Below are 14,530 nucleotides of genomic sequence, written 5' to 3'. Positions count from 1 at the left end.
TTAATGATTGCTTTCTCTCGTGTGGACAAATTCATGTTGTTTTAAATGTTGTTTTAATCTGAATGCTTTATTGCATATCTTGCATTTATGTGGTCGTTCTCCAGTATGAATCATTAAATGCTGCTTTAATATTTCTTTTCTTGTGAATGATTTATTGCATAATGCACACTTTTGAGGACGTTCTCCAGTGTGGATCATTTCATGCTGACTTAAATTTTGTTTGTTTGCGAATGTTTTTTTACATACTGCACATTCATGATTACTTTCTTTAGTATGGACAAAATAATGTTGTTTTAATTGGCTTTGTCTTGCAAATGCTTTACAGCATATTAAGCATTTATGTGGTCGTTCTCCAGTATGAATCATTAAATGCTGCTTTAATATTTCTTTTCTTGTGAATGATTTATTGCATAATGGACACTTTTGAGGACGTTCTCCAGTGTGGATCATTTCATGCATTCTTAATTTTTTTTTTCTTGCGAATGTTTTTTTACATACTGCACATTTATGATTGCTTTCTTTAGTGTGGACAAATTCATGTAGTTTTAAATCTTGCTTTGCTCTAAATCCTTTATTACATATTTGGCATTTGTAAGGACGTTCTTCCGTATGAATCTTTTTATGCTGACTTAAATTACCATTTGTTGTAAATGCTTTATTACAAGTTTCACATTTGTAAGGACGTTCTCCTGTATGAATCATTTTATGTCGTCGTAAGGTGCTAATTCTTGAGAAATTTTTATTGCAAATTTTACATTTCAAGGGTTGTTTCAAGTTTAGGGTAGTTTTACGTTTTCCTAAAACTTTTTTAAATGAATTATTGCATTCATTTATATTATCCACTAAATCACTTGACTCACCGACATTATCAATATTTTTGTTTTTATTGGTGTCTGCAACATGCTCATCAATCGGTTCACACTTAACCTCTTCGTCAATTGTTACTTCAGATTTTAAAAATCGCTGTAGGCATATTTCTTCATTTTCCGTGTAAGAATTCTCATCGAAACGAGCTTCATCTTGATCATCAATTGTTTCTTTCTTGATTTCTTCATCTATAGTGACATCAGAATTTAAAAATCGCTGTTGATGTATTTCTTCGATTTCCACATAAGACCCCTCGCCGAAACTTGTTTCATCTTGATCATCAATTGTTTCTTGTTTTATTTTTTCGTTTATTTTCATCTCAAATTCTGAAAATTGCTGTAAATATATTACCTCGTTTTCTAAATATGTTTCTGGAGTAATGTCATAATCATCAAGTTCTTGTTTAACTGGAGAATACTGCCTTGGTTCAATTTTAATTATTGGGTTTGAAATTGTTTCTTCGGACATTTTCGGCGCTAGTCGTTTTTCATAAACAAACCAACAGTAATTTATAAAAAGTTAAGAAAGCTTTCAATTTAAATGCTTTGCATCAATGATAAATATGTTTTAATATACATATATCTATTAATTCGTTTTGACTTTGACATTTCGATTTGAGTCTCACTTCGCATAAGATTGAGATCAGGTGTGACAACACTCGGTATGTTTCATTCATAGATAAATAAGCATAAATAGATCGCTATCTCGGGCCATTTGACGTTACACTCATTTTAAATTACGAATAGATCACTACATGGCAGCACATGTACATACAGTATGTAAATGAACCCCTGGTATTACTTCTACATTTGTACATAAAATCAATACAGCCCAAAAAATCTGAAAAAAATTATTACTTGAAATAAAAACAAAACATATGAAATACAAAATATATTTTCAAATATATCACAGACATATTTTTGAAGAATTATAAACTAAGCAGAAATAACTGACTACTATTAATTAAAGTATATTACAGACATATTTTTAAAGTACTTATTCTATTAATATTCTAGAAATAACTTATTCATATTAATTACTTAATGACTAATAATAATATATTAAAAACTTAAAAACTAAGAAGTAAAAAGCGCAGGAGTATTGATGATGGAATGACAAATTTAGAAGGAATGACACGTAATGCAATAATTTAAAAGGATAAAAAGAACAGCACATTTTTAAAAAAGAATGAATACTTTCCAAACAAAATAATCCTAAAAACAAAATATATATATATATTGATATCCAAATTGAGATAAAACTAAATTCCTAGGATTAAAATTCATTTACGAGTTATTCTTGTTTGTTATCTCTCCATTTAATAGTTATTTTGCTATCTAATCAATCATTAATAAAGTTATATTTCACGAAATCTTTGAATAGTTTCTGTATAAGTTTTTTTAAACAAATTTAACCAAAACCCTGAACTACTTTTAATTTATACCAATTGTAGCTCAAATCTATCTATCGTTTTAATCCAGTTTTTATTGCAAGGAGGTTTAGTTAAAACTATAACTAAACCCTTGCGCTTTATAAACTGTCTGGTCTTTGAGTATCTCTCTTAATTGAGACATCAAATTATCAAAAAGACATTATCAAAATTCTTGCCCTTACATTTTAAGTTTCCGGAATATTTGAAAACTTCTCAAAACATTGTATACTCTGTTGGAATTTATCCTTTAAATTATTGCATTGCATTTTAATCCCGAAACAAAATTTGATGTATCATACATCTTCTGGGTGTTAAGGCACTCCTACGCCTTATCATTGCATTCTGCGGCAATTTGCAGCTACCATCAAGGACTTCTATTGAATATATTGTTATATCATATTAATTGAAGATATTGTAATTATCATATTAAATATTTTTGCTGCAATTAGTATGAAAAAATACCTTGTCGGAAAACTGGTGTCAGAATGGGTGACTTTTAACCTGCACTTCACAATCTTAGAGGTGCTGCAAAAATCTTTTTCAAGGTGTTTAGGCTTCCATCTCCTAAGAACATAAGATTCATTTATTAATATTTTTTTTGCAAATTGTATTAAAGTATTTAGAGTTCTAATTACTTGGCCTTGTCCTTGGAGTTGCAGATTGTTCTTCTGGTTCTGTATCAGAGCATTCTCCAGTGACTTGAAAACTATTCTGTTATTGCCGTAAAGGAGACACTTCTAATTGGTTCCGATTTCAAATTATCTTCGATTTGTGCCACAAACCAGAGAGTTAGGTCATACATTAAAGGATTATTCGCTCTCTGCATCCAAATTGAAAGCATCTTTTTACACACAAATATATTGAATTGGATTTGATAGCGGGAGCACGACTGTTTGCTTCGGACACCTTGGGTGTTTATATATATATATAGTTATATATATATATATATATATATATATAGTATAGACAACACCCTTTCCTTCGGATACCTTTGGTTCTTTTCCTTGGTATTGATAATACACTTTCTACTTAATATTTTCTTTATTGAATAATACGTACAATAACTCCAGTTGGCGACTGTACTGAATGACCTCGACTAGGCCCATTGCACCGGTTTTATACTCGGTCCTTAACGGTACATGTCAGGGTTACACAACCTGCTGCAATGGGCAGGGATATGAAACCTTTACATAATTTTAAGTTTTTATAAAATAAGGTTCGTTACATATCAATATATATAATATATATTTACACAAATATATATATATATATATATATATAACATTTTAATATTATTTTCATGATACATATTTATTCTATGCATAATACACATAGACCTTATACAATTTCAATTTGTATTGTATAAGGTCTATGATAATACATCATTATATACATACCTGCATAGATAAGTAAACATAAATAGATCGCTATCTCGGGCCATTTGACATTACCTCCATTTTAATATTTTTAGCGATCTGAAGGAGGCAGCACTTGTTCAGTATATAAATCAACTATTGCATTATTCCTAGATATGGTTCGCATACGTAATTCAAAATAAGAAAACCTAAATAATTTCTTGAAAATGAGAAAAAAAACATACGAAGTACAAAATATTTTTTCAAATATATCACAAACATTTTAACATAACAATTAAAATTTTTATAAATGTAATAATCAATATATACATAATAATAAGTATTATAATTTTACAATTATAAGTAACTAAAAAATGTATTCACAATGGTCTGATAAATTTACAAGGAACGATCACGATAAACTTGAAAGGAACGGTCAATATGAATTACTTAATGATCAATAATATATAACAACTAGACAGATTATGTAGAAGCATTTACAATAAAATGTTAAACTTAAAAGGAACGATCAATATGAATTACTGAATGATCAGAATATATAACAACTACACAGAAATATTGTAAAAGTTTTCATAAGTATAATTAATTTACACGAACTGACTAATATTAATATCTTAATGACTAAAAATAATATATTAAAAAGAGAAGAGAAAAGTATAGAGTCTAAGTATGTAGTATATAGAGTATATACTATAGATAATTGAATAGTATAATTAGAAGAAATGACAAATAATGAACAAATTTAAAAAGTTAAATCCTACAGACATAAAATATAAATATTGATATCAAAATTGATAGAAAACTGAATTCCAAGAATTAAAATTAATTTATGAGTCATTTTTCTTTAACATTAACTTTGCATTTAATAGTTATTTTGCTTATTAATCAATCATTAATAAAGTTGCATTCTACAAAATCTTGAATTTCTTATGATTCGATTGTGTCAATAGAACAGTGCAGCAGTCCTTTCGGATGGAATGTTAAGAATATTTCTGAGCATTTTATACTCTGTTGCAATTTATACCTTAAATTATTGCATTGTTTGTCTATCCTTCTTAGCTCCCTCAACATATAATGGATGTGTCATACATTATATGCCCTCGGCATCAAGACACTCCTATCCTCAGTCACTAGATTCTGCTGCAATTTGTATTCCCAAGAACATCTAATAAACATAACATGTTGTAATATAATATCAAGTCATAATAGCAAATGGTATTAAAATATTCAGAATTATTATTATTTTTTCCACTAGAGTTGCAGAGTGTTCTCCTGGTCATATATCAGATTGTCTTTCTCTTCTTATATCACTGTGAACTATAGACATGAGAACTATTCTGTGAAATATAATTGGACATTTCTAATTTGCTCATTTCATAAAGCCGGAGAGAAGTGCATTTTTATATTATTTCTGAAGTTACCACAAGTTGGTGCGTTACATTTTGCCATATTAAATTTCATATAAATGCTTACTTGAATACAATGAATACAATTAATTACAGAAACAACATCGAACCACAAACTTTGATACGAAATGGCGAATGGCAAATCTAAGCGAGTCATTTTGACGTTTTTTTCATATTTTGAAACTAGTAGCGACATCTTTTTTTCGCTAAAAATAGTAGTCCTTTCCAAAACAGGATAATATACATTAGTTCGGAGATAACTCCCCATGCACTATCTTCAGAATTGTCATATGATAGTAAAAAGGATCACATTGTCGGTTTTGTAAAACTAGCGAATGGCAGAAAAAGTTTATTTGCAGATCATGCACTTGTTTTCATGATAAAAGGAATAAAGGATCGTTGAAAGCAACCAGTTGCTTTCTACTTTTCCGAAGGTGGAGTAAATAGTTCTGATTTAAAATCTCTTATTGTTGATGTGGCAAAAAAGTTATTTAGTATTGGTTTAAAGGTTGTTGCCACAGTTTGCGACCCGGATTGTACGGGTTGATCTTAGCTGCCTCAGCATATCCTCTTTTCCACATCATGTTTTTAGCTTCAAGATAAAATATATTATGTAGTGCCAACATTTCGTTTTATTTCTTTATTTACTTTAAAGAATTTGCATTCTTTGTCATTTGCTTGATGGTTTCCATGGCATACTGCACATATAAAGTCTGATACGATATGGCAATTTTCATGAGAGTGTTTTTCTGAATAATTTCGGCATCTTATCTTGCTTTTGCATTGGTTTTTTATATGCGACCAATATGCGGCAAATTGTAAAGCAGTTAATGTGCTTTTAAATGATACAGAAGAGTATTATAAAACAAAAAACCTTCACCGGATTAAACTGTTTTTTGAAATAGATGGCCATGGAATTGTACTTTTATATGATCCTCCACATTTGTTAAAGTGTATGCGGAATAATTTTGCTAAGTACAATGTTAAATTTATAGGATTAGATGGGGACGAATATGAAGCATTTTGGAAAGACATCATAGATTATTACAATTATGATTCTACTTCAAGTATGTTTCGTCGTTGTCCTATATTAACCGAACACCACCTTGATCAAACAAAAATTAAACGTATGAAAGTCAGTCTTGCTGCGCAAGTATTTTCTCAACGGGTAGCACATGGACTTCAAAACTCTGGTTACCAAGTAGTAACTGGAAGTGTTACTTTATATGGTACCGGAGAATTTTTGATATTCATGGACTACTTATTTGATAGTGTCAATGATTTATCAAAATTGCCATTGAATGGTAAACAATTTCGATGTGCAATTTTAAATAAATCGGCTCACACTATATTTTGAATTCAATGCAATTCATAACAAGCAATGAGGGCTTAGTTAAAGTTTTAATTAAATCTCCTTGCATTGAAAATTGGATTAAAACGATAGAGGGTTTGAGCTACATTTGGCACAAATCAAAAGTAGTTCAGGGTTTCAGTTACTTATGAACCAGAAATTTTAACCAAGATTCGTTGAAGAATATTGTTAGTTGCATAAGGAGTCAAGGGGCTTCGAATACTAATCCAAGTTGTTACTCTTTTGTGTCTGCCTTTAGAACTTTGCTAGTCAACAATTTATCATCTCGTCATTCACCTTCTACTAATTGCGAAATAGATGATACAACCGGGTTACTTGCCACATTTCGAGTGTTTTTACATAATGAAGATGTTTTGGAAACTGACTCTCTGATCAATATATTTATTAATGCAGAGCCGTTTCATTTCCAAGACATGTCATTGTTCAGTAAAACTGCTAACGCTTATGTTGCAGGATATTGTACTAAGAAACTTCTCGGATATTTTGGTTAATGCCATGTTTGTGCATCTGAACTATTAGCAGATCCAATTGGCAGGGATGTTATTTTTGTGTGAGTTTACAAAATGGCGATTCTTGTTTGTTTGTGTTTGTATATTTTTAATAAAGATTTCATTAGAAATTGCTCTCAAATTATGCATTTAACAATATGAATGAAACAGCTTCAAACTCATATGGAGGACATATTTACTACGTAGTGCATTGACACATTAGTCTAATCATAATACACTTTTAAGGAAAGAGGCCAGTTCTAGGAAATTATGTAAGAAATCAAGTATAAGCTTCAACAAGAAAGACATATTAAGGTGCGTCCACACCTAACGAACGAACACGAACGAACATAAAAGAACGTACCAGAACGAACGGCAACAGCATAGTGTGGAGCCACGACGATCACGAACGAACATAAACAAACATGGCGAGCAATGTTCCGCAACTTGTCGGTACATCAAAGGGAATTGTTCGTTCATGTTTGAACTCGTATGTGCAGTGTGGACGTCTCAACGAACGCAAACGAACATTTTTGTTTTAATAATTTTAATAATTTAATAATAATTTTTTAATAATTTAATGTTAATAATTTTAATGTTTGAAAATTTTAATAATATTTACTTTTAATTATTGTGTACAGTTTGAAAATTTTGAATAAATTATGGAATGGTCAAATGACGTAGTTTTATCATTCATAAATGAAATAGAAAAGTTTCCTATAATATGGGAGACTAAAGACCCTTTTATAAAATTATTAGAAAAAAAACGATGCTGGGAAGTGTAGGCAAAACGTTTGGGATGTCAGAAGCTGCAGTAAAGAAGAAATTGCAGTCATAGATAAAAGAAGAGTATGATTGCAGTCTTTACAAGTAAATATCAAACTTGTTATCATAAAAAGACATTCAACATACGAGTATATGCTGAGGATGAGAGTATGAAAATAAACAGCTTGAAGATTTCCATTTGTGTAAAGGTGCGTCCACACCTAACGAACGAACATGTCGAACAAGAAAATACAAAGAAGAACGAACAGGAACACGAACGAACGCGAAAAATTCCAAACGAACTTGAACAAGCGCTTAAAAGCAGTGAGCGCTTGAATTTTCGTTGTTCGTAGATGTTCCGTGAAACGTCAGTTTTATTATTGATATGGATGTAAGCTTTAATCATACGGCATTTTCGCTGGTTTTTGTGTGATTTTTGTTCGTGTATATTTTGTAAATATACTGTAAATAAATTATTCAATTAATTTCACTCAGTTTTTGTATTTAATATTTATATTTTGAGTCGTTTTCTTTCCTCAGCATTCATATTCGGAGCAAGCTGAACATTCCAGGCTTGAGCTAACTATACTCAATTTGGATTACCACTTCACACGGATCTGAATATACTTGGGAGAAAATGAATTGCTTAAGAATGTCAAATTTTGCACGGGATGATTATTAGTTATTTAGAGTTAAGAATGACATACGATGTAATGAACTTACACTATAATGCATTATTCACTAAATTTATCTAAATATTTATATTAATAAGTAGAAAAAGTGTAGAAGTTATTCCAGTAAATTAGATGTGATAGGGATGTAACGTCAAATCGCCAGACATAGCAATCTATTTATACTTGTTTATCTATGTGTGCAGTGTGGATGCTGCTACCGCGAATGTAGGCAAAAATTTTTTCTTACTCTTTTTTTATCTATGCATTTTTCTTTTTTTATGTTAAAATATGCTCGCTATGTTTGTTTGTGCACGTTCGTATTCGTTGTGGCGCCACACTATGCTCGTTGCTGTTCGTTCTGGTACGTACATTATTACTTGTTCACGTTAGTTCGTTATGGGCTCGTCTCCATTGCACGAATTTGTACGGCGAATCTGTTCGCAAAGTGCGCAGACAAAATTATTGCAAGCAAAAGCAAACCACGCCCATTTGAGAACGCGATTCGCCGTGCGCGTTTGTGCAATGGAGAGGTACCATTAAGGTGCGCCACACCTAACGAACGAACACGAACGAACATAAATGAACGTACCAGAACGAACGGCAACAGCATAGTGTGGACGCCATAACGATCACGAACGAACATAAACAAACATGGCGAGCAATGTTCCGCAACTTGTCGGTACATCAAAGGAATTGTTCGTTCATGTTTGAACTCGTATGTGCAGTGTGGACGCTACCACGAATTTAGACAAACATTTTTCACATTTTACCATTCACATTTTAACATCAAAAAAGAAAATTCTTTGTCTACTATTAACAATGCCGCGACCAAGACGATCGAATCTTTCCAAACAAAGTCGTAATGCAAGAAGAATGCGAAAAATTGTAAATAAAAGGACTGAAGAAGAAAAAGAAATTATACGTAAACAGAACCGGGATAGAATGGCTCGACTTCGTGCTTCTCAATCACGAGAGCAAAGAGAAGCAGCTCGTGAAGCAGCTCAGTTGACAATGCAGAATCGTCGAACGAACAAGAGACACAGAGGTCAACAAGTTGATAATTTGCAATGCAGAACAAGGTATTTATCAAGTGCTGATTTGAATCAAGCAGCCTTTCAATACGATTGCAGAAATGATTGCAGTTTGCATCCTAGCGTTTGCATTGGGCAAATGGACATACTTTTGCCATCATTGTGGTGTATTAAGGTGCATATATTTTAACTAAACGTTATTTAATTGTTTTATAAAATGTAATGTAAATTTTAAATTTTTTTATATCTTCACTTTAAAAGCTTACATCTGGAATGGGGCTCTTATTGTTTTTGTATTACCTCATTGTTTCTACTGCTCATAAATCATATCCTTACAATGAATTAGTAAGTTTTCGGCTTATTCAAACAAATCTAGCTAGTTAATAATAAAACATTGATTGTACATGAAAAACATATACAGTATACACATATATATATATATATATATATATATATATATATAGTAAATTTAAAACTTTCCAGTTTGTGTGCAAGAACCAACAAAATGTCTGAAGAAGCAAACTCAAACCCAACAATTAAAATAGAACCGGTGGAATATCCTCAAGTTAAACAAGAATTTGATGATTATGATATGTCAGAAGAATGTCCGGAAAACGAAGAGATACCTCTACAGCAATATTTAAAATCTGAGGTAAAAATTGAGAAAGAAATAATTCAAGAAGCAATTGAAAATCAATATGCAAAATCTTACAACTCCCTAGCCCATCATTTTTTTTTATTAACTTCCCGTAGGGTAAGTTATAGTAATGGACCAAAAATCAAAAATGAAATTTTTTGCATATTTTCAATTCTGCATATTGCCAATTTTTTTTGGCATACCTCAGAAAAAAATTATGTGTGTGTGTGCGGATACAAATTTTCGTCGACGATTTTGAGAACACGGATCAACCGATTTGAACGGTTCAAAATGCATTTGATTCCTATTGATAGGGAGATGTGCTGATTAGTTTTTGGCAAGGGCAGTTCCAGCCGTTACGGAGATACAGAGCAAAGAGTGCAGAAAATAGAAATTGAATTTTCGAAATAATGGAGTATCCAACATGAATGATCCAAAAAACATTCAATTTATAATGACGGGGGGAAGTGGTGATTAGTTTTTGGCAAATGCAGGTCGAGCCATTTCAGAGATACCTAATGTGCAAAAAATGGTAGTTTTTGAGAAAACTAATATCAGATTTGAATGACTCAAAAAACTTTCTGCTTGTTTTAACAAACTAATTGCTTTTGGAAAAATTTGTTTTTTTTTTTTTGTTTATCGAAAATAATTCAGATTTTATATTTAATTCTGACTAAAGTTCTAAAGATCACTTATATACTTTAAATAAATTATTTTAACTTTGCAATTTAGTTTACAAAATTCTTATAAATATAGTAAATGATGTTACAGTATTTATGATAATCTTTTTGAAAACATTTAATATTTCTCAAACATTTCGCTACGCTGCGGGAAGTTTCAGTAATTTGCCTTAAGACACGATGCCATACAACAATAGTTGTTCTTTGTTTTTGGTTTCTGTATCTTCCGTATATTGATAATTTTGTATTTTTGTATTAAATAGTTGTGAAATTCTTTTAGCTGAATAATGAAACACATGTGGTCTCGAAACGTATAAACTAAAATAAATTTTATATTTTTTTGTTTTTTCTGTTTAATTGGATGTTTCTACTACCCCAATTTATGTCACTATAAATTTCAGAAGCTACATCTACTATAATAGTATACTATTTATTAGTAACCTAATAATATTTATCAACTCGAATATTCTCTTGATGAAAATATTTGTAATATAAGTCGCATTGAAATTATTAACTTTTTGCATAAGAAGTTGGTTTTCGAGAAAAAATCCGATTTGCTAATTGTATGTATTCTCGACGTTGCAAGTCATTCTAAATCGAATGAGACCAAATTTGGAAAAAGTATGTGAACCGATATTTGACTCTTATTCGACGTTTGCTTAAAAACGTCTGGACCGATTTGAAAAATTGAGAAGCCTTTCGATGTAACTTTAAAAGTACTAGAGTCGGTCAGTTTTGTGCCATGATCGGCCAAGTTGTTTCTTTGTAATTAATATTAAAGTTATAAATGATTTTTTGAAAACAAAACCTCTCTCGAGAAATTAAAAATAATGAGATATTTTAACATGCAATATTGTTACAAATGTGTGGGTGATAACCCATACACATACGTAAATTTCATAAAGCCAGCACTCTTCATATATGTGTAAACCATCCCTGATAAAGAGTGTGGCAGAGTCCGCAAGTGGAAGTAGTAGAATATAGGCCCTAGGGGGGGACAGTCGGAAGAATCCTTCTTAAGCATTAGTCCCTAACAGTTGTTTTGGTAGTGGTAGTAATAGCCTAAGAACATGAGTTCGATATGAGTCGAAAGGATTAGCGCGGTGTAGTGCACGAAGTGTATTATAATTGATGTTGTGATAATGTAAGCTAAAGGAATGTTATGAGGGACAGCGCATCGAAAACTGTCCCCAAACTGAAAGTAAACTATTAATTAAAATGTGACTAGTGTGTGATGTGAATTGGGAAACGATAGACAATGGTGGTTACAGATAAGTCTAGATTCAAGTTGTATAGTTCAGATTGAGATTAGTATAAGTATGTAAATATGTGAATATAAAATATTGTTTAGTTAAGTCACGAACAAATGCCTCTCATTCGTAGTAGCTCTAACATTTAGTCTTTCAGCAGTGCGGGATAGAAGATAAAAGTAATATTTAAGTAACAAATGATCAAATAATTGAATGAATTGGAATAATCCGCAACTAGCAATAAAGTGAATCATAACAAAAGAGTTATAAATAAAAGAATCCGTAACAATATTTTTAACTTCCCGCAGGGTAAGTTATAGTAATTGCAAGTAAATCGAAAATGAAAAACCGTTTCATATTTTCATCCATTTATTTTAAGGTATTTTAAAATAATAATTTTGATTTTCGTTTTTGGATGATTACCATAACCTAACTCTATGCGTAGTTAATAAGTGACCAATAATAACAAATATTATTTATAACAAGTTTTCATTTTTATGTTATTCATATACATATGTACATAATTAAATAAAAGACAATTTGATTTAAATAAAAATAAATAATACAATATTTGAGCAATGAAGTAAATATTATATTTTATTAGTCACCACAAATATTTTCAAAGATATTTTATGAACAATATTTACCAAAGTGTTCTACACTAATGAGAACGTCTGCTATTTATAATTACAATGTCTTACTGTGTTTAAAATTATGAAAATTTAATCCTCTATTATAAATTCATTTGCCAACTATTTTATCGGTATACTTTATCAGTTCTCATGATTGTTTTGTTTTGAATGGCATTTTAATCCATGTTTAGATTTTAATGTTTTATTACATATTTCACTTTTATAAGGATGTTCTACAGTATGAACAATTTTATGTTGGTTTAATGATTGCGAAGCTGCGAATGTTTTATTGCATGTGGCTCTTCAATGATTGCTTTCTCTCGTGTGGATAAATTCATGTCGTTTTAATTTTGTTTTAAACTGAATGCTTTATGGCATATCCTGCATTTATGTGGTCGTTCTCCTGTATGGATCATTAGATGTTGGTTTAATATTACTTTTCTTATGAATGATTTATTGCATAATGAACACTTATGAGGACGCTCAGCAGCGTGGATCATTTCATGCTGACTTAAATTTTGTTTGGTTGCAAATGTTTTTTACATACTGCACATTTGTTTACTTTCTTTAGTATGGACAAAATAATGTTGTTTCAATTTGCTTTGTGTGTTAAATGCTTTACTGCATATTAAGCATTTATGTGGTCGTTCTTCAGTATGAATAATTGAATGTCGGTTTAATTTTTTTTTGCTATGAATGCTTTATTACATATTTTGCATTGTAAGGACGTTCTCCTGTATGAATCCTTTTATGTTGAATTAATTCATGGTTTGTTATAAATGCTTTATTACATATTTCGCATTTGTAATGACGTTCTTCCGTATGAATCTTTTTATGTTGACTTAAATTACCATTTGTTGTATATGCTTTGTTACATATTTCACATTTGTAGGGACGTTCTCCCACATGAAATTTTTTATGTTGACTTAAATAATCATTTGTTCTAAATGCTTATTACATGTTTCACATTTGTAAGGGCGTTCTCCCGTATGAATCATTTTATGACGACGTAAGGTGCTAATTCTTGAGAAATTTTTATTGCAAATTTTACATTTCAAGGGTTGTTTTCAAGTTTAGGGTAGCTTTACATTTTTTGAAAACTTTTTTAAATGACTCATTGCATTCACTTGTATTATCTACTAAATCACTTAACTCACCGACATTGTAAATACTTTTGTTCTTACAAGTGTCTGCAAGGTGCTCATCGATTGGTTCATGCTTAACTTCTTCGTCAATTGTTACTTCAGATTTTAAAAATTGCTGTAGACATATTTCATCGTTTTCCATATAAGAATACTCATCAAAAAGCTTTATCTGGATCATCAATTGTTTCTTTCTTGATTAATTCACCTATAGTGACTTCTGAATTTAAAATTTCTACGTTTTCCATATAAGATCCCTCGTCGAAACTTGTTTTATCTTGATTATCAATTGTTTCTTGTTTTATTTTTTTGTTTATTTTCATCTCAAATTCTAAAAATTGCTGTAAATATATTACCTCATTCTCTAAAAATGTTTCTGGAGTAATGTCATAATCATCAAGTGCTTGTTTAACTGGAGAATATTCCTTTGGTTCAGTTTTAATTATTGGGTTTGAAATTGTTTCTTCGGACATTTTCGGCGCTAGTAGTTTTTCATAAACAAACCAACAGTAATTTATAAAAAATTAACAAAGCTTTCAATTTATATGCTTTGCATTAATGATAAATATGTTTTAATATACACATATCTGTTAATTCGTTTTGACTTTGACATTTGATTTGAGTCTCACTTCGCATAAGATTGAGATCAGGTGTGACAACACTCAAACGTTTCATTTATCATGGATTTCATGGTCATAGATAAATAAGCATAATAGATCGCTATCTAGGGCCATTTGACATTACACCCATTTTAATTTACGAATTGATCACAATATGG

At 30.6% G+C, this 14,530-nt stretch overlaps 1 protein-coding gene across 1 annotated transcript; it reads right to left on the bottom strand.

Annotated features, from left to right (window-relative positions):
• LOC113391114 (zinc finger protein 888-like) lies at positions 1-1,335 on the bottom strand. The gene is made up of 2 exons (XM_026627080.1): positions 1,219-1,335; positions 1-1,083 (listed from the first exon to the last, which is right to left on the bottom strand). Exons 1-2 carry the CDS (start codon positions 1,333-1,335, stop codon positions 1-3), a joined length of 1,200 nt encoding a protein of 399 aa, XP_026482865.1.
• Between the last annotated feature and the right edge of the window lie 13,195 nt (positions 1,336-14,530).

Source organism: Ctenocephalides felis, unplaced genomic scaffold, assembly GCF_003426905.1.
Source record: "Ctenocephalides felis isolate EL2017-DRISC unplaced genomic scaffold, ASM342690v1 CF-g0.4_SCAFFOLD_00845, whole genome shotgun sequence".
Taxonomy (NCBI): Eukaryota; Metazoa; Arthropoda; class Insecta; order Siphonaptera; family Pulicidae; genus Ctenocephalides; species Ctenocephalides felis.
The sequence above is the reverse complement of the archived record's forward strand: the minus strand, read 5'-3'. Positions and strand labels throughout refer to the sequence as shown.